Source organism: Podarcis tiliguerta (genome assembly GCF_965153285.1).
Source record: "Podarcis tiliguerta genome assembly, chromosome: 12".
Classification (NCBI taxonomy): domain Eukaryota; kingdom Metazoa; phylum Chordata; class Lepidosauria; order Squamata; family Lacertidae; genus Podarcis; species Podarcis tiliguerta.
Genome location: NC_139545.1, coordinates 28,194,679 through 28,208,962, shown reverse-complemented (window position 1 = coordinate 28,208,962; position 14,284 = coordinate 28,194,679). Strand labels below are relative to the sequence as shown.

The window sequence follows — 14,284 nt, the reverse complement described above, 5'->3', positions numbered from 1 at the left end:
AGTTTTTAAAAAGCTGGGGGGAAAGCAATGTTTCATCAGTCACTGACTACAGTTAAATTGCTTTCACCTCTCAAATGTGACTTGCCCTCATCACTATAAGAATAATTTAGTGCCTACAAGATGTGGGTCACAACATTGATTTGAATCGGTGGAAACAATTGTGAAATATAAACCTAAGATTTACTGCTAGTTACGCTTTAAAAGAGAACTGTTTAAAAATGATCCACAGGTGGTATTTGACACCGAGTAAATTAGCCAAAATGTCTAGAATCTAGATCTAAGGATGACTTATGTTAGAAGTGTAAAGAAACATCAGGTACATTTTATCATTCATGGTGGTCATGTAGAATAATAAAAGAATTTTGGGAGATGGTATATAATGAACTTAAGAAAATGTTTAGAAGAACATTTCCCAAAATGTTTTTGGGAATAATAACAACAGAAATATCAAAAAATCAAATTACTCTTTGGATGTATGCGACCATAGACACTTGAGTTCTGGTAGCACAAAACTGGACAAAGTACCAACATAAAAAGAGTGGCATCTTAAGCTATTAGAATATATAGAACTGGCCAGCATGACAAATAGATAAAGATGACAAGAATTTGAAAGAGGATTGGATATTACATATAGATTATATGGAAAACTATTATAACAAAAAAATAACCGTAACAGACTGACAAAAATACTCAGCAGTAGAGGCTATAATGTGGGATAATATAAGATAATGAAGAGTAGAGTAAGAAAACGCAGTTGAAAAGACAGCAGTTAGGAAACCAAGGAAAAAGTAGAAGGGGAATTAAAGGCAAAGTTTAGGTGAGTAAAACAAATTGGAGGAATAAGCTATGTTACTAGTAATATTTATTTATGTATGTCATATTTATGTTATTTTTCTTTCTTATTATCCTTATTATATAATACAGTACGCACTGATGATATGATAAAACAGAAAAGCAAAGAAAAAAAGGTTTTTTAAAAAAGAATAATCTAGTGCCTAGAAGTCATTTGATTTTTTTGGAATTTTAATGTTGGAAAGGCAGGATACAAATTTAAGAAACTGGTAAATAGGACAGTGGTTTTTGCACATATTACAGTGAAGGATTACAGCGTAATCCTTCTAATATACAATACACAGTGAATATGTAAGTCTTCTGTGCTTTTTCTCTAGCAGGATGCAGCTTAAGAATACCAAAGGCAGAGGCATTGCCAGGATATGTTCATCTTATTGAGTAAACACAGGTTTACTCAAGCCAGATGCAAGTAATTGCATTCCTTTTGAATTTGTGGTGGAAAATTCAAGAATTTATAGGCTGGCAATTATGGACCGAGTACAATATATTTATTTTACATATTGTCTGTTGCTGCTACCTAGCAGAAAGAACCCCCTTTCAGAATTAGCACAAAATCATACTTCACGGAATGAAATAGTAAACAGAAGCATTTAGCGGCTAAAGCAAAATTACGTTTCCAGATAGATTGTAAAAATCAAATATAAGTGGTTCAGACTGTCAAAAATGGAAATTTAATACATTATAAGATTGTTCTTTTCCACCCATATGGTAGGAAAATGTTTCTCACTCTAACTCAAATACAATTGCAGACCAGTATGTATTTCTTCCACAAACTACATTCATAATTCTGAAGATTAACCCCTTCTAGGAACAAGCACAGGTGCAAGGGAACCAATCTATATAAAATATATATGCAATATGATTTTTGAAAGACTAATCTGTAGTGAGCCACTAAGCAACTTTATGCACATGCATGCTTGCATACAATGGAACTTTTTCAGTGCATTAAACTGGTTTAATGTGGGGTTTGTTTTGCCATGCGAATGTGTCTGCTTGGCCTTGCTCACATTCCTCTGCATCATGGCCCAAGTAACTGCCCAAACCACAGTCTGTGACTCATGGTTTGCATAAACAGTGGGCTGGCACTTAACAGCTTTGGGCACAAAGCCTCTCTTTGCTAGCATAGTCATGATGAGATTGAATAATTTGCTTCCAGTTTCAATTAACCAGTTTAGTGTTATGGCCAAACCCTAAACAGTAGTTGGTTGAAACAATCAGCTTCATAACCAATGGTTAACCATAGTTTGGCTAGGTTTGAACACAAAACTAAGCAGGGGTTAGCCTTAATCTGAAGCAAAGCTTTCCAACATCAATGGAGGAGGAGAGGGAATGGGAAGCGCTTGAGCTAGGTTTGTTCTTCACAGTCATAAACAATTCTTTATCATGACATGTAAATGTGGGCACTGAATCATAAGAGTCAGAAATACCCTGAAACAAGACCTCATTCACACTGTAACAATTCAGTAGAAAAGTACTGTATATTATTGTATAAAAGTATAGGCAGTGACCATTTTGAGTGTCCCGTTGAAGCACGACCACTGACATGTGTGCTGCTTTTGGCCTCAGACGGGGGCAGAATGGGCTTACAATGTCCCAGAATGCAAGTTGCCTGTACTGCATATGTTTCCTAAACCATTGGATATGGGCCTGAGAGATATCCATTAAACCATGAAACACTGTAAGCGATGTTGTGGCAAATGCCTCACAGGATTGTTGTGAAGAAAGGATGGGAAAGGTTCATATACTCCATTTGGAGAAGGATTGCAAAACATTTCTCTCAGTTAATTGATTTATCTTTCTGGAACAAAAAATCCTCAATGTTTTCCCAGCCAAAAGCAGAAAAAGTAAGGTAATATTAGAGAAGAATAATCCAGTATTTAAATGCCTGAAGTAGTCACACAAGTAATTTCAAAAATTAACCACAAATTTAAATGCTCTCCCACAAATTGAAAACAAAATACCACCCTTGGTGAAACATCGGAATTTTTTAATGACAAACACAGCCCTCGCTTGGAAATGGACTGAGAAAGGGAAACTTTGCCTTTTTAGAATAAGCATTTCAAGCTTTAATGAGATTAGCCTTTCTAGAGCTTTCATTTACAAGAACTACTAAATCAGGCATCCAGTTTTTAGTTTGTACTGAAAGAAAAATGTACTCAAAAAGCTGTTACACATCTGCTGTCGGTATTCTTCTTAACCAAGTTTACCTACATTTAAATGGAAGCCCTGACATCGCCCTTTAAATGGCAATACCTGCAGCAAAGGTGTAGCATGAATGGTAAGAACATGCCCTTTAAAAAGCAGTGGAGATTCACAGGGAAACCCAGAGCTCAGCGGGCCCTCTGGCACAAGTACCTAATGATTTAGACTAGATTCACATATGAATTGAACTTCAACCATGCACTGTGAAAGAGAGGGTGGAGAAGCTGCCAAGGTAACAACTGGATTTGTCTGGAAGCATAATTTCTGTGAACTGGTACAGTCGCACATCCAGTATGTGCATAGCTGAGTTCTGTGAGCTACGGCTACAATTTCTGGCATTAGCAAGCTGACAATATGCGATCTATGTGGAGGTGCCAATTCATATAAACCACACAAATATCATCATATGTCCTGGCTTTGAGCCTTACACCCTGTTCCCTTCCAGTGTGATCACACAGGGCCTCATGCGTCAACCAGTCCTATAGCACTCCCTGACGATATTGCTATGTAGGTGATCAAGTCAGACTGATCTTGGATCCTTTTAGGAATTATTCTCTGTTTCTGCACTATTATGTCATCACAGATTTGCCCTCATGCATTTCACAAGAAAATGCAGCAAGTGTCATCAACAACAATGCAGCTGATTTTATTTGAAAGCATAGATTTTAGTGAAGATCTGTCTTCCTTGGTTTCTTACGCACAGAAAGTGCTGCTGTGACACACGAGATACGTTCTTGGCATTATACATGGAATTATACTTACTTGACACCAAGAATGGCTCCAGGCAATTATTCAAGGACTGACATTTAAAATGACAATTCCCCAATGCAGAGTGTGATATATAAACAGAGCCAGAAGGAACTGTACTCCAGTATCCCTCATTATACTGGGATTACATGGCTTTCTCAGAAACCTACTTAGGCTTTTAATCACAAATTCCTCTCAGAACCATGAAGTTGGAAGGAACCCAATAGGCAATCCCGTCCAACCCGAAGCTCAATGAGGGAATTCAGAATTAGAGCATCCTCAAAAACTGGCTGTCCAGTCTCCACTTAAAGTCTTTCAGTGAAGAGAGGCCACCCCACTTTGTTCCAGGTAATTAGTTCCATTGTTGAACTGCTCTCACTTTTAAGATGTTCCTCCTAACGTTCAGGCTTCTCCTCCTTCCTAAACCCCCCTTTTTTTGCATCAAGTCTCTCAGACTGTAAGCATAGGGGCTGGGACTTTTTTTATTACTAATATCTGTAAACCACATTAAGGATTCTGCAGAACAACAAAAATGGACAGGAACTTTTCCAACCTAAAAAAAACAGTTGTATTTTTGTCACCCTTCAGATTTTTAAAAACTTAAAAAAAAACATCAAATCAGGTGGGTCAAAAAAATCCATTCATAAATAGGTAAATCACATATACTTCACATTCATTCAGCTACATACCTTTTGGTAATGTATACTGAGACCATATAGCAAAATATTTTTCTTTTCCACCTCCTTTGCAAATTTAGCAAATCTTTGCATCGCACTGATAAAAGACACATTTTCGAAAAAATCCAAGTATACCTAACAAAGGGAGAGAAGAGAAAAACTAATTTTAAAAAAATTAACTAAATTCCCAAGAAACAAAAAAGTAAAGAAAGTCGATTTATTGCTACTTAGAACTGCACCAAAGAAAATATTCTGTGAAATCCTTGGTCCAATGGTCCTAATAGTATCTGCAGGCAAAAAAAAAAAGGACCTCTGGCAGAGAGGGAGGTTCTTCCTGGATAGCAGTGAAACCTTCTCCCATTCTTGATGCTTTGCTGGTGGTGCTCCACCAGTGGTGGAATAAAAAATGGTGTGGTTTAGAGGCACATCATGAGTGACCAAAGATCCACAGAATCTTAAGCTCTCTTGTTTCACTGACATGCCTCTAAACTGAGCTTGAATCTAGCATAGTTAATGCCCATCAACTGGAGTCAATAGGAGGAAGCAAAAAGGATACACACAACCAGCTTCCACAGGATGGTTCCACTGCCACCTGGACTTAGTAAAGTGTGACAGGTCTGCTACAGATCTTCACACCATCACCATCAGTCGGATTAGTTTGGCCAACAGATGCAAACATAATCACACTTCCAAGGGGGCAAGCTTGACTGGACACAGTGAAACTTACTTCTGATTTAACATGCAAACGATTGCAAAGCAGATAGAGTGGTTCTCCAATACTATCAAAGAAAAGTACCATACCAACCCTGCTTACTATTTTAGTACATTGCTTTAAATGTTATTCTGGTGCAGAAATTTCCCTTTAAAACTTCAGCTGGAGTTAGAGGTGACAAGACACACCACCAACATGATTAGACAATCCTATTCTGGAAAAGCATGGAATTTTACAACAAGTTGTTGGCATTCATCTGTCTCAAACACTATGTTAGCAGGACCAAAATGACATCCCCGGGGCGCAAGTCTAGGCAGTGTATATGGAGGTCCTGGCCTGCCCAGATGACAAGACCCTTCTCCCAGCCTTGCTGATGTGGTCCAAAGGAAGGCAGAGCAATACAGTTGGCACCAGCTTGGCTGCAGGAGTTGCTGGAAGGAGGCGTAAAGGGCACCAGCCAACCTTCTTAAGTGCTCCACTCCAGATTTTTGTAGAGGAGTCACAGGTGAGAGCTTAGTGCAGGGTGTGGACCAAAGGTGGACAGACTATCCCAGAAGGAGCACAGTATGTCCCCTGCCAGAGGTACTACCCCTCCCCTAAAACCCCATGCACCCTGACAATAAGTATTCAATAAATAATATAGTTTTGACTTGCCTCTATTTGGTATCTATTACATGTTACAGAGGTGACACTGATGCTTAAAAACAGAATCTCATATGTAGTCTGATGCATTAGAAAATATACTTTATAATATAATAATGTAATATATTAACCTACCGAGATAAGAACAACAGAGTATAAAAGAGAAGCATTTGTGTTTTCAAGTATTTCTACTAACTGATGTGTTTCTTGGAAGTTAGACAGGTTATCCTAAAGAAAAACAAATTTCCAGTTAAGAAGAATGCTTTTAAGATGCACAATGTACTTATTTAATTACACTATAAATTTCTCTTGCTCAGGGAGGCTGGGGCCTATCTCCCTCAAGCCTATACCCTACTGTAACAAATGAAGCACATGTAATGTAAATAAAAGGATATTATTCCCTAATTTACTACTTTCTCCCCTTTCCTCTGCTGTCTTTTTTGTGTTACTGTAAATCCCTCAGGGGAAGGACCTATCCCCTTGTACTTTATGAAGTTGATCTCCACTGAAGTGGTGCTATATGACCAATAAAATAACAATACATTTGTAGTATTGCACTAATATTACAACTGGATTCCCCTTTCCTGTGCATTGTAGGGTTACAGAATCTCAGGATTTGTAATGGACAAAAAATAATCTAAGCGAATTTTTCCATAAGGAAAGAAAAGTGCCTACAGGAGGATTCTCCTGTGTGGGTGTCTGAGGGCCCTGCTCCTTCCTGCCACTCACCATCTGGCCTGGGGCGGGGCCTGAAGCCTCATAAGGACTGCTGCGCCTTGCTGCCCAGGAGGATTCTCCTGTGTGGGTGTCTGAGGGCCCTGCTCCTTCCTGCCACTCACCATCTGGCCCGGGGCGGGGCCTGAAGCCTCACAGGGACTGCTGCGCCTTGCTGCCCAGGAGGATTCTCCTGTGTGGGTGTCTGAGGGCCCTGCTCCTTCCTGCCACTCACCATCTGGCCTGGGGCGGGGCCTGAAGCCTCATAAGGACTGCTGCGCTCTGCTGCCCAGGAGGATTCTCCTGTGTGGGTGTCTGAGGGCCCTGCTCCTCCTGCCACTCACCATCTGGCCTGGGGCGGGGCCTGAAGCCTCATAAGGACTGCTGCGCTCTGCTGCCCAGGAGGATTCTCCTGTGTGGGTGTCTGAGGGCCCTGCTCCTTCCTGCCACTCACCATCTGGCCCGGGGCGGGGCCTGAAGCCTCACAAGGACTGCTGCTGCGCTCTGCTGCCCAGGAGGATTCTCCTGTGTGGGTGTCTGAGGGCCCTGCTCCTTCCTGCCACTTACCATCTGGCCCGGGGCGGGGCCTGAAGCCTCACAAGGACTGCTGCTGCGCTCTGCTGCCCAGGAGGATTCTCCTGTGTGGGTGTCTGAAGGCCCTGCTCCTTCCTGCCACTTACCATCTGGCCCGGGGCGGGGCCTGAAGCCTCACAAGGACTGCTGCTGCGCTCTGCTGCCCAGGAGGATTCTCCTGTGTGGGTGTCTGAGGGCCCTGCTCCTTCCTGCCACTTACCATCTGGCCCGGGGCGGGGCCTGAAGCCTCACAAGGACTGCTGCTGCGCTCTGCTGCCCAGGAGGATTCTCCTGTGTGGGTGTCTGAAGGCCCTGCTCCTTCCTGCCACTTACCATCTGGCCCGGGGCGGGGCCTGAAGCCTCACAAGGACTGCTGCTGCGCTCTGCTGCCCCGGAGGATTCTCCTGTGTGGGTGTCTGAGGGCCCTGCTCCTTCCTGCCACTTACCATCTGGCCCGGGGCGGGGCCTGACAGGCCTCACAGGGACGATTGCTGTCACTGCTGCTGCGGCCCAGGGGGTTCCAGAGTGGCGCAGAACTTTTTTTAAAAATGTTTTAAATTTTTCCTTGTCCTTTTTATTTAATTTTTTTTGTATGTGCGGGGACGTGGATGGGGGTGGGATGGATGTTTAGTTGGGAATTTGCTTGTTTTTAACGGATTTGTAATTTTTATAGTTTTTTATTTGTATTGTTTTTTGTTTTCTGGGGTCTTTTGTTTTTGTATTTATTGTTTTAAGGTCTTATTTTGTTCTTAAGGGGAGGGGTCAGGGCTGCCGGGGAGTGGGTCCCAGCCAACAAAATGGCTGGGGCATGTTCCACAGAGGGGGATGCGCTGGGACAACCGATCTCAGTGATCACGGGTAGGAGGAGGAGTTACGCTAAGACCAGACCTTGTCATTACAGAGGAGGCAGGTTTAGTCGTTGTCTGAGGACTATCCCTGCCTCCGGGTCTGGTCCTGACCGGACGGATACTAGAATCAGCAAGGGATACCCACATGACCTGAAGGTGCTGCTGTGCAATGCCAGGTCAATGATTCATAAAACCACTGCAATCCATGACTTGATCATGGATGGAGGATTTGACCTGGCATGTGTAACAGAGACTTGGTTGGATGAAGCAGATGGGCCTGTTCTTGCCGCTGCTTGTCCACCAGGTTTCTCTTACGCACAGCAACCCAGGCCTTGTGGGCGGGGAGGGGGGGTTGCAGTGATTTTTAGGAAGTCATTAGCTTGCACCAGGCGTCCTATTGGGAAGACCCAGTTTTCTGAGTGCATGTTCTGGAAGTTGGGCAATAGGGGCAGTACAGGATTCCTTCTGGTGTACCGACCTCCCCGCTGCACCAAGGATTCCCTGCCCGAGCTGCTTCAGGTCGTGGCGGATGTCCTCCTGGAGACACCTAGTTTGGTTGTCCTAGGGGATTTTAATATCCATGCCGACACGACCTTACAAGGGGCCGCTCGGGACTTCGTGGAAAGCATGGCCTCCATGGGGCTGTCCCTGAATAAGTTTGGCCCAACCCATAGCCACGGACATGCCTTGGACCTGGTGTTTACCTCAATGGATGTTGGTGATCTGACACTAAGTAAAAGCAAAACAAAAGAAGTGCCATGGTCAGATCACTTCCTGGTGCAACTTGACTTCTCCGCGACCCTTCCCCTCTGCAGGGAGGTGGGACCGATTCGGATGGTCCGCCCCCGCCACTTAATGGATCCTAATGGTTTCCAGAGAGTGGTAGGGGATGCTTTATCCCATGTTGATGGCCTTTCAGTTGATTCCCTGGTGGCCCGCTGGAATGTGGAGTTAACCAGGGCTATTGACTGTTTGGCTCCGAAGCGCCCTCTCCGATTGCATGGAGCCCGGACAGCCCCGTGGTTTTCCACGGATCTGAGGGCAATGAAACAATCGTTGAGACGGCTAGAGCGCCGGTGGCGGAGGACCCATTCTGAAGCTGACCGGACACAGGTTAGAGCTCAATGTCGAGCCTACCAAGTGGCAGTAGCGACGGCGAAGAAGACTTTCTTCACCGCCTCTATTGCATCTGCAGAAAACAGCAGCAGGAGACTTTTTCAGGTGGTCCGCAATCTAGCGGAACCACCTGCTACATCGGGGCCCAGTACGGGCCACATGATCTCCTGCAATGATTTTGCAAAGTTTTTTGCAGATAAAGTCGCTCAGATTCGGGAAGAGGTCGATGCCACCGTGGGAGCAGGGCCGGGGCGGGAGAGTGCTAGAGTCCTGTCTAGTCAAATTGCGTGGGATCAATTCCAATCTGTTACCTCCGAGGATGTGGACAGGCTGCTTGGACGAGTGAAACCAACCACCTGTCTCCTTGATCCTTGCCCATCCTGGCTTATAAAAGCTAGCTGGGAAGGGCTGGGCGATGGGCTTCGTGGGGTGGTGAATGCTTCCCTCCGTGAGGGAGTCTTCCCAGACCCGCTGAAAGAGGCGGTTATTAAACCGCTTCTTAAAAAACCATCTTTAGATGCGGCCACGATGGCCAACTATCGCCCAGTCTCAAATCTTCCATTCTTGGGCAAGGTGATTGAGCGAGTGGTGGCTGAACAACTCCAGGCACGCCTGGAAGAAGCGGACCATTTGGATCCCTTCCAGTCGGGATTCAGGCCTCATCACGGGACTGAAACTGCCTTGGTCGCACTGGTTGATGATCTCCGGCGGGCTAGGGACAAAGGTGAGAGCTGTTTCCTAGTTCTGCTGGATCTCTCAGCGGCGTTTGATACCATCGACCATAACATCCTTCTGGACCGTCTTGAGGGGCTGGGAGCTGGGGGTACTGTCATACAGTGGTTCCGCTCCTTCCTCCTGGGCCGTGTTCAGAAAGTTGTGGTGGGGGATGAGTGTTCAGACCCCTGGGCTCTCACTTGTGGGGTGCCTCAGGGTTCTGTCCTCTCCCCCATGCTTTTTAACATCTATATGCAGCCGCTGGGAGAGATCATCAGGAGGTTTGGGCTGGGTGTTCATCAGTATGCGGATGATACCCAGCTCTACCTCTCTTTCAAATCAGAACCAGTGAAGGCGGTGACGGTCCTGTGTGAGTGTCTGGAGGCGGTTGGAGGATGGATGGCGGCAAACAGATTGAGATTGAATCCTGACAAGACAGAAGTACTGTTTCTGGGGGACAGGAGGCGGGCAGGTGTGGAGGATTTCCTGGTCCTGAATGGGGTAACTGTGCCCCTGAAGGACCAGGTGCACAGCCTGGGAGTCATTTTGGACTCACAGCTGTCCATGGAGGCACAGGTTAAATCCGTGTCCAGGGCAGCTGTGTACCAGCTCCATCTGGTACGTAGGCTGAGACCCTATCTGCCCGCGGACTGCCTTGCCAGAGTGGTGCATGCTCTGGTTATCTCCCGCTTGGACTACTGCAATGCGCTCTACGTGGGGCTACCTTTGAAGGTGACCCGGAAACTACAACTAATCCAGAATGCAGCGGCCAGACTGGTGTCTGGGAGCAGCCGCCGAGACCATATAACACCGGTCTTGAAAGACCTACATTGGCTCCCAGTACGTTTCCGAGCACAATTCAAAGTGTTGGTGCTGACCTTTAAAGCCCTAAACGGCCTCGGTCCAGTATACCTGAAGGAGCGTCTCCACCCCCATCGCTCTACCCGGACACTGAGGTCCAGCACCGAGGGCCTTCTGGCGGTTCCCTCACTGCGAGAAGCCAAGTTACAGGGAACCAGGCAGAGGGCCTTCTCGGTAGTGGCGCCCTCCCTGTGGAACGCCCTCCCACCAGATGTCAAAGAGAACAACAACTACCAGACTTTTAGAAGACATCTGAAGGCAGCCCTGTTTAGGGAAGCTTTTAATGTTTGATGTATCACAGTATTTTAATATTCTTTTGGAAGCCGCCCAGAGTGGCTGGGGAAACCCGGCCAGATGGGCGGGGTATAAATAATAAATTATATTATTATTATTATTATTATTATTATTATTATTATTATTATTATTATTTATGGAGCCACAAACAAATGTAACTTCACTGTAGAAGAGACAAATTCTGCCTTGGCAACACAGCAGGTGCATCAAAGAAATGTGTTGGCAGAGCAAATAGAAGAAAGTATTTTTAAATAGCAATCTGTCTAATATGTTAACAATCATATAAATAACTTCTGATAAAAATCAATAATCTCATACAAACAAGCCAAGTTGCAGCATAATGAAAAAACAGGATTGCCTGATTGGGGAAAAATGTCTTACTGATTACAATTGAGGTAATCACAGAGACACTTTGGGATCAAAAGCAGTAAGGATTTTGTGAAGTGTGTTATACTCTTTCAAAGTTACTTAACCGTTTTTCCTAAAGTTATGGCTTTATGGACATATAGTAGTAAATATAGTGGAAATACTGTAAAAAATGAAATTTAAAAGACAATAATTGTTCTAATTTAGGAATAACTTTCTACAATGTATTAAGAATATGAATACAACTTTAAATGGGATGTATCTGGTTGTAAAATATATCAACATTACTCTGCCTGAGCCAACAGTCCAAGTATCAAACTGACAGAACTGATGTCTACATACGACATATGGCTCTGTTAAACTAAAACCTGTCCTTCACAATTGCAGGCCTGAGTTTCATCAGTTTGACAACAGACCATGAAGCTTGTAAGGACGCCAATTTTACCAAGGACAATGCATCTAAGTGATGCTGTAAAGTTAAAATATGTGCTCGGAGACTGCCTTTGATCTTCCATAATACTTACATTTATGCAAATAAAGTTGTAGCATTGTCCTAGTAATATATTTTGTAGATGACTTTCATTTTTGCAAAGGGACGTTGATATAGCTTTAACCAGCTGAAAAGGGAAATTAAGATTGTATTAATGAATACTCCCCTAATGTTGTTATCCTGCACATCTTAAACCACAAACCACTGAAGAATCCATGTGTTAACTACCACTTTTAAACAATGTAAGTAACACTTTGTATCATCATACTCATGAACAGAACAAGCATACTCAGGCCCAGCTCCCACAATGGTTTGATGTGAACTAGGAGTGTTCATTGTGGGAAATTTCTAAACTATGATTTAATGGAACCAGGCCATAAACTCATTTCATGCCCAGCTATAGGCCTCCTTAGCCAGTCCAAGCAGAACGCTTTTCAAAATACTAAAAAAGCGTTCTGCTTGGACTGGCTAAGGAGGCCTATAGCTGGGCATGATCTGACTGTCCTGACTGACTGTAATAAGACCCAAGGAAGGAAGCAATGTATTAAATACCCTGGTACAAGGAGTGATTGATCAGCTGCATGTGTTCTGGGAATCTAAAAGGAAAACCAACTCAGGATGCCAATTCAACCCAAGCTATAATCATCCCTTGGGGGAAAAAATGCCAGAGGCCACTGCATTTAGTGCAGTGCATGCTAAAAAAATAATACTTGTACATATCTTTCACATTGGAATTCTCCTTATGTTGATGATGTTGAGAATCAAAATCTAGTACTTACTTTCACATGACTCTTCAGTGTTTCATGAAGTCCTACTTGCACGGCATCTTCCTTCATATTAGTGAGAACACAAACTTGTTGTGATATGGTGTCTAAAAAAAGAAAATTTAAAGCAGAGGGGGGAAACAGTTGTTATCATCATCATCATCAATTCTCTGACTTATTTCAGTAAACAATTATTTTAGGCAGGGTTTGTTTTTATAGAAAGAGGAATCGTGTTTTCTGCACTTGGAAAAAAGGTTTTATGACAAGGGTTATATACGGGTAAATACAGGGTTAGATATATCATCAGCTACCATGAAAATACTCCCTTCCCCCAACCTGAGGACTGTTAAATTTAACTTCCTGGCTACTATTACAGATACCATCCCTATCCAATTCAAAGACAACTCAAGTTTGTGAAAAAAGAACTGACCATAAACAGCCCAGTGTTTTATCCCATGGGTCCTTTTGGGAGGAAGGGTATTCCCTACTCTTTCTTTTTTGTGTTGTTTGGCAAACCATTACATGTGTAAAAACCATGATTCAAAAGCCACTGTAACTCTGGAATAAAAAGGAACTTAATATAATAAGATTTCTTAGTTCTATTTCCGTTGGTGTAGTTGTGTATCCATTTCTCCCACTGCATCTGTCATCCCATCTACGTTACATGACCAAGCCTTGTGTTCCATGCACCCTCCTACTGCACACTGCACTTAAATTACTTCCTCAGTTGCAGCAAACAATCGTTTGCATTTGCCCTCCAAAATCAGGCTTGCAAACAAGCTTCAAACCATGCTTTATGATTTTGGTTTGGAAGGCAAGCACCAACCAGTTGGGATGCAAAGAGCATACTATGATTTGCCTCAAGCCAGGAAAGTAACCAATTACACGGAGTGTGCAAGAGGAAGAGTGAGTGTGCTTGTTCCCATATTGCGTAACTATGATTTGGCACTGCATATGAACTGACCTACTGGGTGCAATATTAAGCAGCCAACAGTGCATGCAGGAGCAAAGCATTCACATAATCAAAGGAGTTTATGACATTTTAATAGAAGCCTGAAAAACAGGCAGCCCAGATAACTGATCTGTTCCCCTATATGACCAGCTACATCAAATAATAATAATTTCAGTGCACTCATTTTTCACCCCATCTGTTCATTGGCTACCTAGGATTGCATTCTATGTGAAGAAATACTAATGAACAAAGCCCTAAGTGTATTTAGCATAAAAAACTTCGACATATGATTATCCTTTGTTACACAACTCACTTAATTCAAGTGGGATTTGAGCACCCACACTCTATTCCTGTGAAGTGGGAACAGAGCAGAAACTACCTACACTCCAGTAAAGGGGGAAAGGGTGCTACTGTCAATGCAAGTACAACTAGGGATAAGTTAGATACCACTAATATAAAAGGAGTATGTTCATTTGAATGGAGGAGCATGTGGCTGCACAATGAGGTGGTATGTCCAAGAAGGGCATAATAAGTGATTTATTCCTTGAGGGCAGCCCCACAGTGAATATATTAATTTCTAAACATTAATTTCTCATTACTGCTAGAATTTGGGATCACATAATTCAGTAGTCAAGCAAGTGTGCAAGGCAGAGCAACAGTTCTAAAAATTATAGGTTCATTCTTCACCTATTTTTGAATGCACATTTCAAGGTATCCCTGAAAGGGAGACTGAAGCTTTACATGTTTCAACTGGAGGTTC

At 43.4% G+C, this 14,284-nt stretch overlaps 1 protein-coding gene across 2 annotated transcripts in view; it reads right to left on the bottom strand.

Moving 5' to 3' along the window:
* Positions 1–14,284, bottom strand: part of CRPPA (CDP-L-ribitol pyrophosphorylase A) — a 58,142-nt gene that overhangs the window by 14,413 nt on the left and 29,445 nt on the right. For both annotated transcript variants that reach the window (XR_014503530.1, XM_083405466.1), the window contains exons 6-9: positions 12,588–12,679; positions 11,843–11,935; positions 5,968–6,060; positions 4,491–4,613 (exon numbers count right to left, since the gene is read on the bottom strand). Coding sequence is in view for 1 of the 2 variants with exons in the window: in XM_083405466.1 (XP_083261592.1) it covers positions 4,491–4,613; positions 5,968–6,060; positions 11,843–11,935; positions 12,588–12,679 (401 nt within the window). In the remaining variant the exon portion in view is untranslated. The remainder of the gene's footprint in view (positions 1–4,490; positions 4,614–5,967; positions 6,061–11,842; positions 11,936–12,587; positions 12,680–14,284) is intronic.